A 24125-nucleotide genomic window follows, 5' to 3' on the forward strand; every position below is an offset into this window, starting at 1 on the left:
TTCTTACCCTTGTTAATTCCTCAGACACGTTTCACTTTCTCCCCAAACCTATTACACTTAATATGCTATTTTGTCTCACACACGTCCTTTCTTTTTCTGTCTCTCTCCTAGACTAGACGTAAACCCACAAGCAGAAAATGTATGCTTTTTCAATCCACCAATCCCTAGCACCTACGCAATACTTAGATACACAATAAGTGCTTCATATTTGCTGAGACTGGATGATTTTAGTTTATTACAGGTAATTTTTTTGCAGACTTGCTTAGTCTAATAATGAGCACTTCTTCAGAGGGTTACTTGTCCAGAAACTGTAAGATCCTGTCAAAATGCTACTACTCCTCAAAATAGCATCCAAAATAGCATCATTAGATAATGAAGTATTCTGGTTATAGTTTCCATAGATACCTAGTAAAATTGCCTGGCAAAGGAAGGCTCTTTAATTCTTGAATATATAGAATTGCATTTCTTTTGTCTCTCAGCTAAGTATTTCTAAATTTTCCACTTTTTATTTTTATTTTTTGGTAAACCATAACCATCAAAGCAATTTCAGCATGCTTTGAAAGATGCCTCATAAAAATACAAAGATGACATTTCCTATGGCCACTCTAAATAAGCAGAAGAAATTCAGAGGGAAAAGTAAAATTATTTTACATTAAATTTGCCTCTTGAAATTTAAATACAATACTGGAAAATCAGTTCTAAATAGGGGTATTTGGCAAAAATAAATGATGGAAGCTAGCAGCTGTAATAGTAGTAATAGAATGAGATTTTAGAAATTTAGATAAGAATTAAGGAAGTTTATCACTGTATGTATTAAAAATGTTAATGCACTTTTTTAAAATCCAAAATTACCTAGTGGAGAAGGATACAAATTTACTATACCCAATTGGCAATGTTTAATAAAATATTTTATATATATATATATATATATATATATATATATATATATATATATATATATATATAGAAGCCTAAGTGACCATTATGACCAGACAATGCTCTTGAAGGAGCTGCCCCTGGTGGTGAGTGTGCTCCCACAGCCAACCTCCCATGGCCAGCCAAGGTCTTGTGATCCCTCCCCCTGGCCGGCTGCCCCAATCAGGACTTAGCCCAAATGGCTCACCAGGCTGAGGGACCCCACCCTTGCACGAATTTGTGCACCAGGCCTCCAGTGTTACCTATTAGAATATTGGTAAGGTTTATAGTATTGAAAAGTAACATGAAAACCCGACTCAAAGTAAATGCTACACTGGCCTGCCATAATGATTTTCACTGAAATGTCACTGAGTTATATTGTACAATTTATTGGCCAAAGGGAAGAAATTTAGATTAAATCAATAAATATGTATAACAAAAGATACTTATTAAGTAAATTTTAATGTGCAAAAAGGGTATGGGAATTTTGACATATGGAAATAAAATAAAGAAATAATATAATCTTAGGAAACAACGATATGAAATTCTTAGGATCTAGATTTTATTGGTAAAGGAGGCACTCAAGTCTTAGCTGATGTACCTGTGGGTATGTAAAAGTAACCAACGTTCCTGAAGAACAACACCCTAAATAACAAAATTAAAATTTCTCATAAAGTTTAGACTATGTATGGAGGATTTGGAATGGATACAAAGTTCTTCCAATTGGATGCCGTTCCCCTCAGGCTTCCATTTGCAGGGAATTTCATGTACATATTCAGACATGCAGACTTGCATAACTGCTTATTATAGAAATATTCTTGGTAACTAAATGTCTAACAGACTTAAACATACAGCGTTTCCCGTATATGGAAGAAAAGCGATTCCACCCACTCTCCCTGCCTTGGCACGTCATGATGCCAGCCTTTACATTTATTTGACTTCCCAAATTTAAATAGGCGGTGATGTAAATCAGAAGTTAATGTTTCATCTACTAGCACTAAGTAACTAAATCATCATGCTCAGGATGAGCAAAGTGAATCTTTTCAATTTGGTCAAAGTAGGAATGGCATTTACTCTAATCCTATCCCTCTGAGTTAGCTAGACAATGAAATGATTTATTTCTATCTTACAAAAGAGGAGGAAGTAAAGAAGGACAGAGAGAAGCTAGATGGTTTGGCAAGGAGCACAAAAGCTGGAAGTAGAACCCAAGTTTCTGGAGTTCCTGCTCTGATCAAAGTCTCATCTCCTTGAATGTCACCGCATTATGATGTAAGATAAATGCATCTCCCCATACGTGTGCTTAAGGAGTTATTCTCAACAGTTAGCTGCTTTTTTCTCAAATTTCACATATTGAGACTTTAAAATTTCATTTCAATCCTGTTACCTTTTAAATCTCCATCTTACAGTTTTGAGCTGGAAGGGGAATTGAGTTACTAATTTTCTTAGGCATTTTCTATGCACATTCTTATATCGATCTTAAACTAGAGTCAGATATGCTCCAAGAGACTGCTTGGTTCACACAACAGCTCTACAAACTAGCTTCTATAAGAGGCAGGTCATTAAAAATTAAATTTTAAATGAACTTTAGATGTACTGTATAGATTTCCTAAAGGCTGTGTATTAGAGAGAGCATACATATAATTTTCTTTGTCCAGTAGTGGTGATAATAGTTAATATTTATTGAGCTCTTGCTCTGTAATGGACATTCTTCTCATTATTAACTATTTTTATTTTAATCCTCAAAGCAACTCTGTGGATAGCTAATATTAATACCCCCATATTATAGATGAGGGAACTGACACACTGATTTATAATACCTTGCTAGAAGACACCAAAGTCAGTATTAAAACCCAAATATTCTGGGTATAAACGCCACACTTTTAACCTTATATTGCCTCCAAAGAAGACTTTTAATAATAACATGATTTTATTAAATAACTTTGTCCTTAAAATAATTTCAACCCATCTTAGAGCCATCTATAAGCTTGATATTATTTGATGATTATACATTTTTAACATTTGTGTTTAAATTATTGAGCTTCTATTCTCTACTTACAATTTTAATTGGAGATACTTTTAAAAACTGGCTAGACCTGACCTGTGTGGCTCAGTTGATTGAGCATCATCCCATGTACCAAGAGGTCACCAGTTTAATTCCCAGTCAAGGCACATGGCAGGGTTGCAGGCCTGCTCCCTAGTTGTGGGCGTGCAGGAAGCAGCCAGTCAGTGTTTCTCTCTCTCCCTCTCCCTCTCTAAAATCAATAAAAACATTTTTAAAAAATAAAATTCAAAATTGGCTTCAATTTAAAATTGAATTGTAGACTATAGAAACAAGAAACTTAAAGCTGTATTATTTGGTCTAAATTCTATATGTACCATTACATTGGGTTTCTATGCTCCATACATGAAGTGTCTTTTTCAGAACCACTCATCCTTATAAAAGTTCACAGTGTTGTATCCCAAATGTCTAAGTTTGGTTCTAATTTTTTTTTATATAGGTTTGATTTTCCACCTTCAAACTAATACTGGTTAAATATTATTCTTAAAAGATTCCACAAAGTAAACATTGGCAGGTTTTCACTGTTAAACCGAAGGATAAGTTTTATATTTTACTTACCACTGGGAAAAGAAAAAATAAGATCAATTAGCTATTGAATATAATTTCTAACAGTGGCTAAAAGTCTTATGGATTCCTTGTCATTCCTCTCTTTAGTCACTAGCAATTATGTCATTCTTCTAACTTTAAATAAACAAGTAAGAAGAAGCTACTTACTATTGATACAGCAAACAAGTTCTAGAGGCCTTGGAGCTTGGGAGTGAGGAAGCTGATGGGAAGGTGCCTGGCGAGGAGAGGGAAGGGAAAGGCATGGGCGTGCTCCCTGGAGGGAGAGCCCCTGGGTCCTCCATCCTAAGGGTTTGTGTTTTTTTGTTTTGTTTTTTACAATATATTTCTTTATTGACTTTAGAGAGGAAGGGAGAAGGAGAGAGAGATAGAAACATCGATGATGAGAGAGAATCATTGATTGGCTGCCTCCTGCATGCCCCCTACTGGGGATCGAGCCCTCAACCCAGGCGTGTGCCCTTGGCTGGAATTGAACCTGGAACCCTTCAGTCTGCAGGTCGACACTCTATCCATTGAGCCAAACCAGCTAGGGCAGGAAAGAAAGCTTTGATTTTCATTAGTTTTAAAATATTCCTTCTCAAGAAGCACTGTCCCCTGATTTCTGTGACTAGAGCTAAGCAGCAACTGTAAGAGGTTATCAAAATTTGCATAACTGTTGGTGTGACTATGGCAAGAGTTTGTGGTATTTTCTGTTACTGTCTAGAGAAACTTCATTTAATCCTCGCTGTCTGGTTTACTAGCCCTTCCCTTACCCCTCAAATATAATAATGATAATTGTAACCTGTTTGTACACTGAATCTGTACACATAAATAGCGTGTGGTTCCACTGAGAGATAATTCACCTGAGCTAGAATCATGGCATGCACTCAGAGGCATTGCAGACCTGGACGTGCAAGTCACTGCTGCATCTTTTCTTTAAGGGAGACCAAGTCAATCTGGCTTAAATTTGCAATGCCTTTCACCATCAAAATGTTGGTTGCATTGTTCTGGTATAGGGAGAATGCTACCCCAGACAGTACAATGGCCTCTTAAAATTATTACTTAACTTACTCAGCTCCGTAGTCTTAGATTTGAATTTGTTGGCACATGACTTAATCACTGCTTTATATATATTGGGGGATATATATATATAGATAGATAGATAGATAGATAGATAGATAGATAGCAGTGATTTATGTATATATATTCTTATTTGAATCTATGTTCCTTAATTTTACAAATTAAAGTGAATAAGTAGTCACCTCAGAGGGTAATGTGGCTTTACTTGTTTACGACATGTGCAAATATGACATGCATCCTCATAGCAAAACTGAAGAACTCACTTTCCCAATAATGTTGTGTTCTTTAGCATAAAGAAGCTTCTAAGTATTATCATGTTATTCCTGATTTGGTTCTGCAGGTGTTTTCTCTGATTTTGTGTGTTTAGAGAAGCCAATTTTCCCTCTTACATAATCAATTGGCATTTCTTCTGATGACCTACAGTTATTTTTCTTGCCTATCAATATTTGTTACTCAAATATTTTTCTGAATTTAGTTTTCACTATAATATTTTTAGATACATTATCTCTTTAAAATATCTTTTTGATGTTCTATTTCAGCTTTGAATTTTAATCCATTGCTTGTTTTAAACAAACCATGATACTCAAAAATTACAGTGTTATCTAGAACTAATTATCTTCTTTGTTGAATATATAATTCTACTAAAAAACATAATACTTAGTGATGCAGGTGATCGGGGGATCTGGGAACCCTAAGGTCCATGACCTACTTTGGGTTCTTGGCTTCTTGCAGGAAAGAATTCAAATGTGAGCCAGCATGGGGTTTAAAGTGAAAGTGAGTATATTAGTGAAGCAGTGAGACAGAGTGTGGGCTGCTCCACAGACAACAGCCTTCTAGTCAGTAAGGGTGAACATTCAGGATCTTCCTGGGAAAGGGATGAAGATTTCTCATAGAAGCTCCATTGACCACTGTCCTTAATGGGCTCTACCCTATCTCATTAATGAGGTTTTATCACATTCCTTAGACTAAATCACTAGTTTTTGACCTAAAAGAGATGGCCTTTCACGAGCCACTTTGTTTTTCTAATTTTTCTCTGTAGCAGATATCGTCTTTATTGCCAACATGGACAGACAGACACAATGCTCAGAATTGGGCAAGTTGTAAATGATAGAAGCAGTGTAAGGCCAGTGTTCCAATTCATCAGTGTTCCCCTTAAGACTTGGAGTAATTTTTTTAGATCATATATTCCCAATGACTATGGTCTTCCTTTTGACAATCAAATACCCACATCTGACTCTTTGTCCCTGTATCTGTACCATTTGAAAGCAGTGGTTGGATTTACATTTTTTAGATCCCTCTGGATTATGCATTCCCTTTGGTTGTAGATATATCTGAAGTTCTACTTTTAAATTGTAAAGCTCGTCAGGATTCACATTCTTTTTGATGTGCTGAATATGGTGAACCTCACAGCAGTGTAATAACAAAAACATTTAAAATTTGAGCCTCACAGTGGTTAATCTGATGGATTCACTCCATAAATAGGACAGGTGGGTAGATGGGTGACCTCAGGTAGACTTCACTGATAAAGTGACTTTTAAAAAGTGATTTGAGGATAGATATTTGATGGATTAGTGGGCTGTTCCAAGTGAAGGGGGTGGCATGAAAGAAGATATAAGCAGGAGTAGGCGACAAAGACAAAGGGTTCATTTAGGGAAAAAGAATGGGGAACGGGACAGGGTGTGGGAGGAGATGAGATCAGATGTATGAATTGGAAAAGAGTTGTGGAGCCATTTGGAGACAGGATAAAAGTTGTACTTTAAATGTTAAGAGAACCAACAATCTGATTAGAAGAAGTGTGGTGAATTTATACCCCCAAACGAAGCATGATAGCAGTTTAGTTCCATCATTTAATAAGAAAGACAGTGAATGGGCAGAATAAAAAATGAAGTTATTATTAAGTAGGTGACCATAAAATTTATTATTCAAACTTGGATTCTATTTAATAGTTCCATTAAGACAAATGCATAAATTGGGACTTGCTGGCCAAATCAACACATATTCTGGGCATATAGTTATGCCATTGTTATTAATTATTTGGATTTCATTAGCATATCATAAAGAAGAAAAATTAAAATCCTGAGCTTTTAAAAGGATACATAATATTTAAAAATATATATTTTTATTGATTTCAGAGAGGAAGAGAGAGGAAGTAAGAGATAGAAACTTCAGTGTTCTTTAATGATTCAGAGAATCAATTGGCTGCCTCTTGCACGCTCCCAGATTGGAAAGGGTGCAGGCTGGGCTCACACACACACACACACACACACACACACACACACACACATCGGGTACATGGGTCTCTAGTTAGTTAATAAAATTATATAGAAATCAGGTGTACAATCTGTGATACATCATTTGTATATTGTATTGTGTGTTCACCACCCCAGGTCAAGTCTCTTTCCATCACCATTCATACTCCCTTTACCCTCTTCTCTCTACCCCATCATAATATTTCTTAAAACACACACACACACACATACACACGTCGGGTACACGGGTCTCTAGTTAGTTAATAAAATTATATAGAAATCAGGTGTACAATCTGTGATACATCATTTGTATATTGTATTGTGTGTTCACCACCCCAGGTCAAGTCTCTTTCCATCACCATTCATACTCCCTTTACCCTCTTCTCTCTACCCCATCATAATATTTCTTAAAACACACACACACACACATACACACGTCGGGTACACGGGTCTCTAGTTAGTTAATAAAATTATATAGAAATCAGGTGTACAATCTGTGATACATCATTTGTATATTGTATTGTGTGTTCACCACCCCAGGTCAAGTCTCTTTCCATCACCATTCATACTCCCTTTACCCTCTTCTCTCTACCCCATCATATAATATTTCTTTAAAAAAAAAAAACACAAAAAAAAAACACTGTAGTTAAGTGTCAGATTCTGGCCAGGACTAGTGGGACTCGTCACTAAGGTTGACTTACAGATGTTGTTGTTTTCATGGCAGTGTGGCCTGGTGCTTCGGTGTGGGGACAGGCTGCCAAGGCTTGAGTGCTAGTTTCCCACTGAGAAGCTGGTGGTCTTCAGCCAGTGAGGTGGAGATGATAGGACTCCTGCCTCTGGGGTGAGGCCAGGTTTAAGTGAGATAACTAATGTATGCAAAACACTTACCACAGTGCTCGTGTCACATGTGAGCACCCAAATTCTGCTATTATTATTTTCCCCATGATTGCTGCAACCACTGTTTATTGGCGGTTAGCATGTTTTCAATGTAAATTAAAGTAATAAGTACTTTAATTTTTCTCGTGTTTTTGGCAGCTTTCTGCCTTTTATTTGTAGTGATAATTCAGTCTGAAGGAAATAAGTTTAGCAAATTATTTTCCATTCCAGCTTTAATATGACACAGTTCACAACTCACTTTCTATCTACTAGTTCTCACGTTTCAGAAGTAGATAGGTTTTTGCAGTTATATTGTTGAATTATTGAATATAGTAATTCTCATGTTGCAATCTAGTCAGTCTTAAAAGATGTTTTCAGCAGAATTATGTTTTTCAAGTCCAATTTCTGTTCTGCGCAGATTGATGGTTGAAGAGTAATCATTTAATTTTCTGTTTTAAGTAAAAAAGCTAAAACTTACTTTTTCTCTAGGAGTAGGGGTGGGGGTCTTGCCAACTAAAAATAATGATATGATTTAGGTCTTTCAAGTTTTAAATAATCATTTAAAGAGATCCATGAGATTGTGACTGATAATTCAAGATGAACAGGTTTTTCTTTGGTCCGCTTGTACTTACTGTTTCTTTTTCTAGAATACTCTTTCCCAGCTATCCCTACAACTCACATCCTCACTTTTTTTAGGTCTTTGCTTAAATATCACTTCTTCAGTGAAGCTGTCTCTGTCCCATCCAAAATCAGAAACCCTCTCCAGCACTCTTCATTTTTCTTTACCTTTATTTTAATACATAACAGTTATTTTAGAAGTACTGTGATAGTTCTCCCTAGTTATAAGATAATACATTATTAGAGTAACTATCATCTTTAATCCTATAATGAAACAAAAATTTGTGCTTCTTGCTTTACTGGCATGGCTCAGTGGTTGAGTGTCGACTTATGAACCAGGAGATCATGGTTAGATTCCCTGTCAGGGCATGTGCCCAGGTTGTGGGCTCCATCCTCAGTGGGGGGCGTACAGGAGGCAGCCAATCAATGATTCTCTCTCATCATTGATGTTTTTTTTTAATCTCTATCTCCTTTTCCCTTTCTCTCTAAAATTAATAAAAATGTGTTATTAAAAAAAAAAAGTTTGTGCTTCTCTACCTCAGTAACTCAGTCATCAGGGAACTGAGCTTTTTTTTTTTTTTTTTTTTTTTTTTTTTTTTTTTTTTTTTTTTTTTTATAGAATTGATTTGCTTATAAAAGGGGTTATGGAATGTTGAATATTCTTGGTGTGAAGTGAGTTGCGTTGGCCATGGCTAAGATCAGAATGGCAGTACTGCTGCAAGTCCAGCCTTCTGGGGAAAAGGCAAAGATATTTATATTTTCTCAGCGAAAGAGAAAGTTTGCACTGTTGGTCCTGGAGGCCCAAGAACCCTAACCTGCCTTCTAGTTGGGAAAGAGGAACTGCCTCATCTTCACCACATCCCCATGTGTGTTAGACATCTTGAGCTGCCATGACAAAATGCATAGACTGGGTGGTGTAAACAAGAGAAGTTTATTTTCTCACGGTTCCGGAGGCTGGAAGTTCAAGGTGAAGGTGCCGGCAGGACTGCTGTCCAGGAAGGGCTCCTCGGGGGTAGCAGCAGCCTTCTTGCTGTGTGCTCACATGATCGCTTCTGAATGAAGGAGGGGCTCTCTGGTTTCTCTTCTTAGGACAGTACAATCCGGTTGAATCAGGGCTCCACCCTTTTGACTTCATTTAGCCTTCCTTCTTTACTCTCTATCCAGCCACACTAGAGATCAAGAGCTTTACCATATGAACTTTGGAGGTCCACATACATTCATTCCATAACACACTGCATCCCAAATTATTTCTACTTATCAATTTAGTTCAATTAAACAAACATTTTTTTAAGAACCTTTTAAACATACAGGTACTTGCTAAGTACAAAGGAGGCCAAAGTGAATTATTCCATGCTCAAGAAATTAGTATTTTAGTGAGGGAAGTAAGCATGGATACAGCTAACTAGAAAAATGTGGTCAGTGTTTTCTCTAATTTTGAAGGGTGAGTAAAAATTTACTAGGAAGATTTTTGTAGGAAAGAGATGTTTAGGCCAGGAGGTTAGCATGAGCAAAGGTATGGTGTGTTCAAGAAGTGATCATTGTGGATAACGTGTCAAGTAAAATCAAGAGTGGTAGACTTGAACTAGAAATTAAGACTGCTTTGTGGTGTTTGTTTTCCCTGAAGGTGTTATAACATTATCTGAAAAAAGTAGAGAATACCTAATATGTTGCTTTCTATAATGAAGAATAATGTTTTAGTAGAGCAGGAATGATTGGCATTATCTACAAGAAGCTATTTGTGCAAAAAAAATATAGTGGTACAAAGACTAAATGAAAATACAACAGATCAAAGGATGTGGGATGCCACTAAAGCAGTATTTAGCGGGAAATTTATAGCCTGAAATGCCTATATTGGAAAAGAAGAAAGGCCTCAAGTCAGTTATCTCAGCGTCTTCCTTAAGAAACTAGAAAATGAAGAGCAAATGAAACCAAAATAAGGAGACTAAAGACAAGAGTATTGAGCAGAAGTTGGTGATATAGAAAACAAGAGCAGAAGAGAATATCACTAAAACCAGAAGTTCATTCCCCAGGATCAATAAAGTCAATACACCTCTAACCAAAATTGTGTATTGAGTAATTTTTTACTATATCCCAGACATGTGAGTTATTGTGGAGACTCTGGATTCTATTATAAACCAATTGGTCTGTCTCTGATCGGACAGGGAATACATATTCTCCTTACTGGGGAATCAGGGATTAAATGGAAAGGCATTTACATAAAAATCGAAGATTTTAAATTGGACGATAAATATAGTACTGGGCTATCGCAAAACCATGGTGTGCCAAAGAAACACAATTTTCCATCAAGTTAAAATCATCTTCACCACGACTCCTTGTTTTCCTGCCAGAGCATATCTCTTTCTTTTTGAACATCCATCTAACCCCAACACCTTGCCTCCAGATGCTTTGCTCAGTTTCATGGCATGTGGCATCTCCACTGATTCTCCCAGCTAGAAACTATGTACTGACAGCTGGTGGTCCAGACGCAGCCCAGAGAGGATCTGAATATTGTTTGCACAGTATTATTAAAAAGTTAGGATTTGTTGCTAATATACAACAGTTTCGGAGTTGGGATGGCTGGTAACCAAGAGCCCATATTCCTACATGCCAATAATTAATTGGAACTGAGCAGTGACCTTTTCCTTAGTCTTCCTATTAAGATTTTTTACATTAATTTTCTCATTTAATTATTACAGCAGCCCTTTATTTAGCAGCTGTCACTGTCATCACCCAGGAAACAGTCTCAGAGAAGTGAAGCGCCCAGGTTTCCTCCGGTAGTTAGTGGAGGACTCATGTTTAAGCCCAAGGGTGTCTGCATTACCCTAAATTCCTTTCTTCATAATATTAAAAAGCAGGTTATTTTTCTCTGTCACTTCAGTTGAAAAAATTATTAATATTACATGATGCCAGCTCTAGAGCCATGGGTAACAAATTGGTCACATTATTTAAATTGTGCAAGGTTAAAATTTCAATTCATTTATTACTTTTTCCTAAATTGCTTAAGACCAGATTTAATCTAGGCTACTCTTAAAAAATGTTGACGTTTGTTGTCAGTACTGTCCAAATCAGTTACCTGTAAGTAATGGAGGGATATGTTCATTTTAACACTATTTCCATGTGAATACTTGACCATGGTTCCCTTCCAGAAGAATAACAAATCATTGCCACCAGAGAACAAAGATAGGCACTGATGCTTTTAGTTTTCTGTTTTCAGAAGGAACATAGAATTTAAACTCCACTTTGAATGAGAATTATCCATGATTTAGATAACAAGTTGTATCTTTCATCAAGAAACAAATGTCTCTTCCTCACAAAGACAGGCTTGTATATTCTGGCTAATAAATATTTACTTTTGGTCTGAACAGATTAGATTCTTTCATCCCAGACTGTTTGTGTCTATGTAAATAGTATTGTTATCAGACTGGAGCTAGTGTTTTCAGGTTTCCGCACACAGACTACTTGACAAATAATTAAATACAGTTATTATTTAAAAGTCCATTGGAATTAGCCCTTTGTATGCCATAAACGTCTATATACTATAGATGCAGGCAGCAGATTTTAAAAATTAAAATTTAAGCCGAAATCGGTTTGGCTCAGTGGATAGAGTGTAGGCTTGCGGACTGGAAGTCCCAGGTTCGATTCCGGTCAAGGGCATGTACATTGGTTGAGGGCACATCCCCAGTGGGGGGGGTGTGCAAAAGGCAGCTGATCTATGTTTCTCTCTCATCGATGTTTCTAACTCTCTGTCCCTCTTCCTTCCTCTCTGTAAAAAAATCAATAAATTTAAAAAAAATTAAATTAAAATTCAAAGTATCATTTCGTGTGGGGATGGTTTCCGTTTTGGCAGCGTGGCAGTTAACTAGTTAAATACTAACTTATGCTGTGGGTTAATGAATATTTTTAGTATAGGTCATGTACCTTACTCTTGGGAAAGTATTGTTAACCCTTCCCATTTTAGCTTAAATTTTAAAAGAAATTAAACAGATCCATGTTTTTAATAAAATATCCTTTGCCCAAAGCTTTCTTTTTTCGGGGGGAGAAGGGTGAGAGGTGGTGATGATGGTGCTGGTGGTAAGAAAACACCTTTTACTGCTTCTCTCTTTGCTGGTTGAAGAACTAGCAAAATATCAAAGCAATTAGGAGCATCTTATATGGTAGAAACATAGATGTCAAATAGTCCTTGAGCAAGCTACTCCCCTCTGCTTCCTTCTCTGTAAACTATGGATAGAAATGCTACTTACAAATTCCCCTTGACAGTAATTTCTGTAAAGGCCTTCCTCTGTACTTGGGATGTAATAGGCACGCTCTGTCACCCTCCTCTTAACCAACATCAACAAGATGACTACAGTTTTACTGACATGAAGACATATTGTGTGGCAACCATATATTCTAAGGCAAATTTTGTGGCATGTGATTTGTAAACAAATGGTAGAAGCACACTAGGAGAAAGTTAAGTATTCAGTGTATCTGGGAATTTTACAGTAGGTTACTTGCATTGGGCACTGTCCAAGATACAGAATCATGGATACTCTTTGAGCCTATATGTCTGCACTGAATATTGGTCAAGTGCCCTTACAGTTGTAATTATAGTTCAGTGAAAAATCTGTGTGTGGCTCAGACACCAAGCTTCAGACTTTAAGTAACTGTAGGTAGCAAGCTATAACAGTTTTGTACATGAAGACAGTGAGGTCCTAATGGAATGGAAGGAGCACTGGATTAGGAGTCAAAAGATCAGGATTATTCTACCTGTCAGCACTCAGGATCACCTTGGTCAAGATATGTTTTTCTTGTTTTTCCTCAACAGGGAAAGTGGAGGACTGGGTTATATCTTTAAGATCCCAAATGAAATGAACCAGTGCCTTTCAGTGCATTGTAATGGGATTGCCTTGTACAAAAAATAGCTTAGAGCCAGCAGAGGGAGCACAGAGCATGAATTTATGCCTGGATCCTGGGAAAATTGGGGAGACATATGTGGTTAAACATTAACTACAGTTCTTAAAAAAAAAAAAAAACAGGAGATTATTTCTTATCAAGTTATGCCCAACTTGATCTGAGCTATAATATTATCCTGAAATAGTGACATTTTTACAACTACTGGTAAAATTTTACCTCTGTAATTATTGGTAGTTAAATAGAACTTTGTTCTAAAAAGACATTTAAAAATGGTTGTGGGGATCACTATGGTTTATGTTCTGTATTATTAAATATATTTTAATTTAAAAACACTTGTAATTTCATCATATCAGAAATATTCTGGTTGATACTGTAGCAAATCCTGTTTGGACTTAGCTCAGAACTAAAAGGGACTGTAGCTTCAAATATTACAGGCTTTTAAAATCCCATTTAAGTGATACCTCATTTATCTAGCAACCCTGAGAATTATGGAGTTCCACATATTTTCCAGATAACAAAAGTATGTTTTATGAAAGCACTATCTTAAAAAATGCTTTGAAAGTATTTCAGCCAAGACATCTTGCTGTTACAGACTCACAAGTTTGTAAGTACAAGACTTGGTGCATGTTTGTATCCATTTCTGGAGGCTGCAGGGATATTGCCATGACTTGGACTATTGTACTAAACAATAATGAAATATTGAGTTTGCTTCCACTTGGATCTCAAAACCTTTTCTTGTTGTTGTTGGGGGTTTGGGGGTTTTTTTGTGTGTGTGTCGGGGGGTCAATATTAAGTTTTCCCCAATATTTCCATATATTTCCATCCTGGTTTCCCCTTCTTCATTGATTTTATTATGTAGAAGTTTTGGTTGAGGAAGGTAATAACTTAGCTTGTGTAGAATCGTGTTAAATCAGGTTCATAAGACTCAGAGTTGAATTCACAGCTCTCTCTTGGGCATTGATAACCACTTCGTGCGAGGAAATCTTTCTCTGTTTGTGGTTTGGGTTTATGTCTTTAGACGAGGGAAAGGAGGCTGGCCTATATTTGAGGATGAGTCTGTGGTAGAGGTGGGTTTCCTGTGAAGTTACTATAAATACACATATTTAATTTGTTGGGTTTGTAAGATGTATGAAAAGTAAGTCAAAATTAGGGAAAGTTTTTCTTTTGAGATAAATTAAATTACCAAGGTTTTAGTTTACTTAGGTCATTCTTACTAAATAGCATTTCTGACCAAATTTAGTCAAAATAGAAAAATCTGCTTAATAATCCTTTTACTTATTAGATATTTTCCCACTGAATTACTTTAAAGTTAAAAACAAAAAATTTTGCATGAATGACTGTGAAAAATACAAGTAATTGTAAACTTAATGATTGAATCTCTTTTATTTTCACTCACTTGCGTTTTTGGTATAACTACCAAATCATATATTGACAAGTCATGTATTTTAGCCATTATTTTTAAAATATTTTCATTCGGAGGTTGGGGAGATCTGGGGGAGATAAACGATCAACCGAAGGACTTGTATACATGCATATAAGTACAACCAATGGACACAAAACTCTGGGGCAGGAGGGTATGTATGGGAGGGGGGGTGGGCATTGGTATATGTACAAAAATAATAATTTAATAAAAAAAATAAATAAAAAAATTAAAATGTGAAATGCTTTTATTTTTTAAAAATTTTTTTTAAATATTTTCACTCATAATAATTACTGTAACATTGTTTTTAATGTTATTCATCTTTCAGTTTTCATCCTATGTCTTCCTTATTTAGTTACATTAACCAGGATAAATTCATTTCCAGGTATATTTATTGCTTTCCCTTTTTTGTTTGGGCATCCATTTATGCCTCTTAGTCTTGCCAAATACTATGCTACAACTGACCACCCAAGTTCTTTGTCTCAAAAACTTCTGAAATTTCATTTATTCCAGGAAATATAAGGAAACCAATTAGAAGACTCTTACTGATTTCCCTCTTTATACATTCCCATGTAAATTTGCATCATACACTATCCTAATTTACTTTTACCTTTTTACTTCCATAACCTTTAAAATAATTTGTACATTAAAAATATACACCCCCTAATGCACTTCACTATAATGTTCAGTAATTCTTTTAATCAGCAGTTTACTTCAAGGAATAGTCTCTCCCCTCTAGTAGACTAAAAATTGTGTACCAGGGCACTCATTGCAGTGCTATTTACAATACAAAAACTGGAAACATTGCACTGATTGGTAGTGGTCAAATTAGGTATATTCATAAGCTTAGTATCAAGTAACTGGCACTAAATAATTGTTGACTGAATTGAGGAATATATTGTTAAGTAGAAAAAATGCAGGTACAGAATGGTTTATATTTTGTGGAATAAAAAAAAGATGGATGTAAATGGACAGTATTCATTTCTTCCTTGATGCATATAACATTTCTAGAATCGTATTTAATAAACTGCTAACATTAGTTACCAATGGGTGATAGGAATGGGCTTGAGTAGAAAGTACAGTATTTATTGTTAACTCCAAAAAGGAAAAACAAAGCAAAGCAAAACTAACTTCAAATGGAGTTAATGAAGTTAACTCAGAAAAATGAAGTGATTGCAAAAAATGCACGTACCCTAATCGGTTGAATCTTGTTTTCTACTTTTTAGATAACATTTTCATTCAACTCTTCTTACTTTCCCGTTTTGCCTGTGAATTGCCTTCTATTGAGAAATGCCTTTGCTCTTGCACAAATCTTTTCCCTTCAGGATTCTATGTAAGATCTAATGCCTTCATGGAACTTTGCTAGACTATTCCATTTCAAAGAAATCTGTCTCTTAGATATATACTTAGTTTTAATCAGTATACAATTTCATACTTATTCATTCAGTAATTATGTCACTTAATTATTTTTTCTTCCAACTGTATTTAGGTATAGATTTAGAGTTTCTTGCCTCTGTTAATTTGCTTTGGGTAACATCCAGCATTACCAATTAGTGTTCAAGGAATTTTTATTCTTTATAATGTTAAAACTTAATCTAGAAAGAATGCCTAGTGACCTTGTTTTCAGTGAATATCCCATTTAAACCATCTTAAATAGTTAGCGATATTCCTAAAAAGATATTCAAAGTAATATTTTATTTAGCAGGATTTCACTAAGGCATACTAGAGTAATGTTTTTGACATTTTAAAAAATTATTAAAAATCATACCTCAAATTTATATGGAAAAGTACATGGAATCAGAATTGCCTTTATTTTTAAGCTGTCATCTAACCCAAAGAGGAATTTATTACTCATTAGCTATAGTAGCTTTAATATCATAAGCACATAATTATGTATATTTGAAGCATCCAGGATTATTTTGTCTTCTTGGTAAATTGGCTTTTTTATCATTATAAAATATTTCTATCTTTAATAATAATATTCTTGTTCTGAAACCTACCATATCTAATATTAATTTTATTTTAATTTAATTAATTTAGTTATTTTAATATAATTGGAGTCTCTGTTTTTGTTTTTGTTTTCAGTTTGTTTTCCTTGCTGTCTAAAGAACCACTCCAGCTTTCTTATGACTAGGACTTATACCATTTTTATATTGTTTTAATGTTAACTTATCTGTATCTTTACATTTACAACTGTTACTCTTGTAAACAGCATGTAATTAGGTCTTGCTTATTATTCAGTTTGACAATCCCTGCCATTTCATTGGAGTGTTGAGCCATTTATATTTAATGTAAATTAGCTTTATCTTTTGAATATTGATCTTTTTAGATTTGTTAGGGTAAATTTGAGAATACAGTAATTATTATTCTGGGTTAGATGAACTCTGCTTCTAAAAGATGGTCTTTCTGAGAATTCAACTGAATGCCAATGTTCAGTTAGTTTTATCCACTCTGGCTGGTGGGAACTCCAGTATCCCTCAGCCTTTTGTGACCTCCAAAAATCCCTGAGCAGTTTTCGGCTCCTGGGTAGTTTAACCGCCGCACTTTGTGGGGTTTTTCTCTGTACTTTACAGCTTAGTGTTTAGCCAAACACTAAGGAAGAGCCTTTGGCGGATTTCTGGACTCCCTCTCGCATTTCTCTTCCATCTAATATCTGCCCTGCAAATTCTAGCTGCCGTGGCAGCCTCAAATTCATATCCCTGTCTTATCAGCTCAGCACAATATTATTGAGTGTACTGTTTGGGTTCCACTATTCTGAACTACAGTCTGGAATGTTCCTCTAGGCAGAAACTCACCATATATAGATCTCTCTTCTTTTAGGGGTCAGAATCTTGCACCTCAGATGTTGTACAACATCTGAAAACAGTGGTTTCATATATTTTGTCCAGTTTCTTAGTTGTTTTCAACAAAAGAGTTATCCAGTACCAGGTGGTTTATCATTGTCAGGGGCAGAAATCTTATAATATGTATATTTAAAGTTGTTCTTTTTGAGAAATAAAAATATAAAGCTATAAAATTAAATTATAGACTCTATTATATTAAATAATCTAATCCAACACAGTTAATTAAAAGATAAGAAAATTGAGATAAAACAAGCTAATGTGACTTGTGATAAATTGCACTGTGAGTTACTCATAAAGTCATTTCATAACCCAGGTTTTCTAAATGTTTGTCTACTGTTTTTCCCACTTTAGTAATCTTCTGAAAATTTCTTAGATGTTTGAAATATAATTTTAACTTGTCAGTTTTTTTATACTTCAGAACCCTTATACTTTAAACATTCTTCTCACTTCATTTTTGTCCTATCAATAGCATTGTTAATCTGGCTATTAATACAAGCATGAAAAAAAGAATCCTTACAAGTGTGTTTTAGAATGATTGACATTCTGTGGAAATATATAATTCTATGTAAGACCTAGCAAAGAAGACAGTTATTTTAATATAATTGGAGCCTCTGTTTTTGTTTTTGTTTTCAGTTTGTTTTCCTTGCTGTCTAAAAAACACAACAAAGTTCTGGAACAAGCTACACAGTCCTTGAGAGGTTCGCTAAGTTCCAATGATGTTCCTCTACCAGATTATGTAAGTAGTTAACGTTACTTTGTCAATAAAAAAGTTTCCCTTTCATTGCTAAATGTGTAAATAACAATACCTCTCTCTTCTCAAGATCTGCCTGTGATCCTGGTGCCCTAGAAATCTCAAATGCACAAATGAATGAGTGACATCATAAGTCAAGGGAAAACATTTTAACGATTAACAAATAGTTGAAGAAAATCAACCTAAACCAATGATTTTTTATAATTAGAACTCTTATTACCTTAGTCAAGAAACCCTCTCAAAGGAATCACAGAAAAATAAAAGGAGAGTTTTTATAGGAAGTATGCAAAGGTTTCTCACTCAAGGGAAGGACCTACACACGGAATTCATAGAGAATGAGAACCTGATATTGAAAAGCTATTGTATTCAAGAATACACTGTCTTTCTGAGGTCCTTTCATTTCTGTTCTCTGCTGCTTTTTGCTTCAGTTTTATTCTTCTGCTTACTCGAGGCCAGGTTTCTCCATTTGCTGACTGAAATAGCAACCCCAACCCTTCCTCTTCTACCTCCTGAGCCATAGCATGTCTTTGTGTGTGTCCCGCCATTAGCACACTGAGCAGAGTCTTCAAAGTCCTAGGACAGAGACTCTAATTGGCTCTGCCCAGGTCAGATACTGCTCTAGCCCTGTCAGCCATGTCAGCAGAGAACAGCAGGAACATCTGCCTTGGTTCTTCCACTTTAAAGATGAAGAGCCTGATACCACGTGATGGAATCATCATAAGTAATAGGAGGTGAATGCATTATGAGTTCAGAGATAGGGCAGTGCCACTATCTGTGACATTTCTTATATTTTGGAGCAGGGGTCTTCAAACTTTTTAAAGTGGGGGCCAGATCACGGTCCCTCAGAGAGCTGGAGGGCCAGACTATATGAACTACTAATTCCTACTGTAACACCTTGGCTGCGCTCACTGCCCAAAAAACCTGACGGGCCGGATCAGACTCCCCTGGGGGCTGCATGTGGCCCGCGGGCCGTAGTTTGAAGACCCCTGTTTTGGAGCATGGCGTAGTTGAGGATGCTCAAAATTATCTTGTTATAAGCCACAGAAGTAGTTCATCAAGCTCTATCTAATAGGACCTCTCTGAATCCCCAGACAACAACTTAGTGGGTTGATATTTAGAAACTTTATGAGAGAATTTTTAGATTCTGATTTTGAAGTGGCGATGCAGACCAGACAGCCAGAGAGTTGTTTTGCTTATTTCCTGTGGTTTGTTTCATTTCTAAATGGTTGTGCTGATATGAGACTGTGGGAACAGCACCCAGTCCGGATAGCAGTCGCTGATAAACAGAGATAGCTGTGTGCAGCCGCAGCCTGACTGGGCTATATTTCTTCTCGTTTATTTATTTTGTGTGTGTGTGTGTGTGTGTGTGTGTGTGTGTGTGTGTGTTAGGATCTGTCATCCCATTAAGGTATTAAGATTATAATTCCAAAGTACTTCTTTCGTGCGCACGCGCTCTCTCTCTCTCTCTCTCTCTCTCTCACACACACACACACACACACACACACACACACACACAACATTTATCTTGTATGGTCTTCCTGTTAGTTGAATATTCTCAACTTTTAAAAAATTAGTATAATAACGCACTTACTTCTATCCTTGCCATGACTTGTTATAAGGAAACTGTGTCTTCCTAATGGCTGCTTGCAACCCTGTAAAGCTCAGCGTGGCAGTGGGGATTGTGCTTTTTAGGAGTTTGAACTTGGTTCATCTATAAGTGTTTTGTTATTTTTGTACAATTATCATTTGATTTACGTAGTATTTCTCTGTTGTTACTCCACACAAAAAATGTATACACTCTAGAGATTGCCTTAGCAGCATTCCCCTTGAATAAGAATCCATAAAATGATATTTCTTTGAGAAAACGGGTCATATTTCATAGTATTTGCCAATTATGGAGGTGATGGTGCAATGAGGGGATGCTGAACTCTAACAGACATATGAATTCTCTTATTGAACATCATAGTTTTTAGAGTCTCTGACTGTTTTCTTCTCACATGAAATTTTCACTGAGTAAACACGAATTTCTTAAAGCATCTGCTTCCTGGAAATACTTGGAAAATTCCATTTGGAATCTGTCATTAACTATCCTCATTTTAATATGAACTTGAATTTTGCTGCCTTTCCTCAGAGTTAATTAAAGAGGTGGGTACCACTGATTCAGCACTAGTGATGATACTGAGTCACTACTCCTCTCCTCTGCCACTGGGCTGAGGGTGATTGAAGAAAACAGCGACCTTAAAAGTTAGCGCTGCCCTATGTTCTTCTTCTGTGATAACTCAGTGTGTGTTTTTATTCACCAGTCCCATTGCTCAAACACTATGAGTAAGTGTTTTACACCTTTGAAACCATGTCTTCATTGTCATCTCTTTTAAATTCGTCATTAACTGGGAAATAAAATATGTTCCTCCGTCTTCTTCCCCAGAAATTTTACTTAAGTGTCTTTGCCAACCAACCACCACATAAAATTCTGTGATAAACACCACATAAAATTCTGTGATAAAAAAGAAAATGGAAGGGTCTTACGGAGCTGTGGGCTCCCTGATGTATACTTGCTACACCAGATTGGATAAACCATATTAGCACAGATTTTGAATAAAGTGCTTAAAATAAGGATGTGTTTTTATTCTCACTGTAGTACATAGAGTACTTTCAGTCTACCTAGAGGTTTCTGAGTTTATTAAGAAAATGTTTATTCTCATTATACTGTATAATTCACAAGCCAATTGAATAACAACATAGAAAGCAAATAACAAGTTACAAAAACATTAGTATTATTACTCTAGTACAACCATGTTTGCCTAAATGCGTCAGGGGAAACCTCAAGCCTTCCACCACGTTGTAGATAAGGAGGAAGTGCCCCGGCTGCTTCAGGGAAATACAGATTACACTCAGGTCCTCTGTGGGGCGAGAGAGTGGTGGCTGGCTCTGCAGGCTCTGTGGGGCAGTAAGGTGTTTAGGAAGCAAGTGAAGTTCAGTTGACTTGGCTAAGCTTCAGTGTCTTTATATCAGGGTTTCATAAAATTTAATTCAGTGACTAAAGGGACAGAAGATTGTTAAAGAAGACTCAACAATTTTCTTTAGAACTCTGGTCATATACAGTAGAACCTCAATATAGAAAATAAAAGGAAAATAATAAATGATTTATACTTGCTTATTAAACTATAACCATGTTTTTTAACCATGAATATTGTCACAATGTCATATAAGCTTAGTTTTCCTAATTTTTAACAATCACCTTAGCAACTATTTGAGATTAGAAGAATCTAACTTGTATTCTAGGTGTAACCATACAGGACCAAGTTATATTTATTGCCCTTTGATCATCAAAGGATTTTAAAAAATATATTTTATTGATTTTTTTACAGAGGAACAGAGAGGGATAGAGAATTAGAAACATTGATGAGAAAAAATCATCGATCAGCTGCCTCTTGCACACCCCCTACTGGGGATGTGCCTGCAACCAAGGTACATGCCCTTGATCAGAATTGAACCTGGGACCCTTCAGTCCACAAGCTGACGCTCTATCCACTGAGCCAAACCAGTTGCGGCCATCAAAGGATTTTTTAATCTTTCCTTAAGACAGACTCTCCCATTTCATTCCAAGCAATAAAATGCAAAGACACGAGCCAGAACGAGCAAGAGCCAGAATCAGAAAAACCCATTTCCTTATTGCAAAGCTAAGCAACATTTTCCAACACCCTTGCATCTTGACAGGGGGTGGAGGGGAATGTCCGACTAGCTCTCAGTGGGGGGATGTAGGTGGAAGTGCTATAACCACTGTACCATCTTACACACTTCCCTTCCCCTCATCATCTGCTATCTAGATGTGGGAAATCCAGTGGGAGGGAGAATCTGATGTCTTAAAATCATCTCATGGAAGGCAAACTGGGTATGTTGGAATGTGATGCAAAGCAGAAAAAAGCTTTACTATATTAAAAAAAAAAAATCAGGAGAAACCAAGATTGCGTCATAGGTAAACACCTGAAATTGCTACTTTGCATAACAACTTCAAAACTACTAAAAGACAAAACCGACATCATCCAGAACCACAGGAAGGCTGCTAAGTGGAAATTCTACAACTAAAAGGGAAGAGAAAAGCACACTGAGACTCAGAGGACCTGCAGAAGTAAAGTGCAGAGGTACAGAGGTGCGCACGTGTGTGGAGAGGGCTGGCAATCAGGCAACTGATTACTCGGCTGGCTTTTTCAATCCAGAGGGAGACACAAGATCCCGACTGCTCTGAACTCTAGTTCCGGGCAAGACTCTGGGGATCCAGACTCATTTGGGGAGAAACTGGACTGTCTGGCTTCTGGCGGAACTCGAGGGTGGCTATCTCTCAGACGTGCTTGCAGCGATTACCAAGGGACACTGAGACATGAGGGGCTCTTACGGCAGGACTGACGGGAAGCTATTGCTGTTTACTCCACTCTGAGACTCGGCCCCATCCAAGCTGTGTGCAGAGACTTTTGCATATGAATTGCCAGGTCCTTTGAAGTCTAAACTTACCTAGCAAACTGCAGCTGAGTCAGAGAGATCCAGAACATCCAAAAGAAGGCCCAAGACCCCACAGCAGCTTGCATTGCTTCACAGCTGGGCCTCATGGGGGCACCTCCAAAACCCAAACAAAGAAGAGGAATCTGCAAATCTCTCTGTAGCTCCTGCTGGGTGGCCTCAGGCAGAGGCTAAATTAGCACCTCCTTGGAGATCCAAGAGCCATTGTACCCAGGGGTCAGAGTAGGACCATCCAGATTACAACTCCTCAGATCCATTAGGGACACACTCACGGGGCAGACTCAGCACCAAAGGCCCACTAAAGCAAGTCTTGCCTCATAAGGGTGACTCCAGCACAGAAGCTCTCCGATTGTAGACACAGCTGATCCTCACAGCCAATTGGCCTGGAGGTCAATTCCTCCCAGTGATACCAACAACAAACAAGGCTTAACTACAACAAGACTGTGCACACAGCCCACAAAGGGGTGCACCAAGAATGTCCACCTCAGGTAACTGAAGAGGCTGAGCCACTGGGCCCTATAGGACACCTGGCACACAAAACCACTCTATCAACTCAGGAAAGCAGCCAAAATGCAGAGACAAAGAAATAGGTCACAAATGAAGAAATGGAGGAAAGCTAATTACTGTATATAGAGTTCAAAAACCGCGGTTGTAAGGTTTTTCAAGAATTTTTTAGAAAAGATCAATAAATTTAGTGAGACCCTCGAGGATATGAAAAAGTACCAACTAGAAATTAAGCATACACTGACTAAAATAAAAAAGAATATACAGAGATCCAACAACAGACTAGAGAATTGCAAGAATCAAGTCAAAGATTTAAAATACAAAGAAGCAAAAAACACACAACCAGAAAAGCAAAAAGAAAAAATAATCCAAAAATATGAAGATAGTGTAAGGAGCCTCTGGGACAACTTCAAGTGTACCAACATCCAAATCATGGGGTGCCAGAAGAAGAGAGAGAGTAAGATATTAAAAACTTATTTGAAGAAATAATGACAGATGACTTACAAGTCCAGGAAGTGCACAGAACCCCAAACAAAAGGAATCCAAAGAGGACCATACCAAGACACATCATAATTAAAATGCCAAGAGCAAAAGACAAAGAGAGAATATTAAAAGCAGCAAGAGAAAAGCAGTTAGTTACCTACAAGGGAGCACCCATACGATTGTCAGCTGTTTTCTCAACAGAAATTATGCAAGCTAATGGGAGTGGCAAGAAATATTCAAAGTGATGAATAGCAAGAACTTACAACTAAGATTACTCTACCCAGCAAAGCTAGCATTCAGAATTGAAGGTCAGATAAAGAGCTTCACAAATAAGAAAAAGCTAAAGCAGTTTATTACCGCCAAACCAGTGTTATGT

The 24125-nt window shown here is 36.7% G+C and overlaps 1 protein-coding gene across 5 annotated transcripts in view; it reads left to right on the forward strand.

The window, feature by feature from the left end:
- Positions 1-24125, forward strand: part of DYM (dymeclin) — a 319690-nt gene that overhangs the window by 234222 nt on the left and 61343 nt on the right. For all 5 annotated transcript variants that reach the window (XM_084888932.1, XM_084888931.1, XM_084888929.1 and 2 more), the window contains one exon: positions 18130-18232. In XM_084888932.1, coding sequence (XP_084745058.1) covers positions 18130-18232 — 103 coding nt within the window. The remainder of the gene's footprint in view (positions 1-18129; positions 18233-24125) is intronic.

Source organism: Pipistrellus hanaki, assembly GCF_964339955.1.
Source record: "Pipistrellus hanaki genome assembly, chromosome: 6".
NCBI lineage: Eukaryota > Metazoa > Chordata > Mammalia > Chiroptera > Vespertilionidae > Pipistrellus > Pipistrellus hanaki.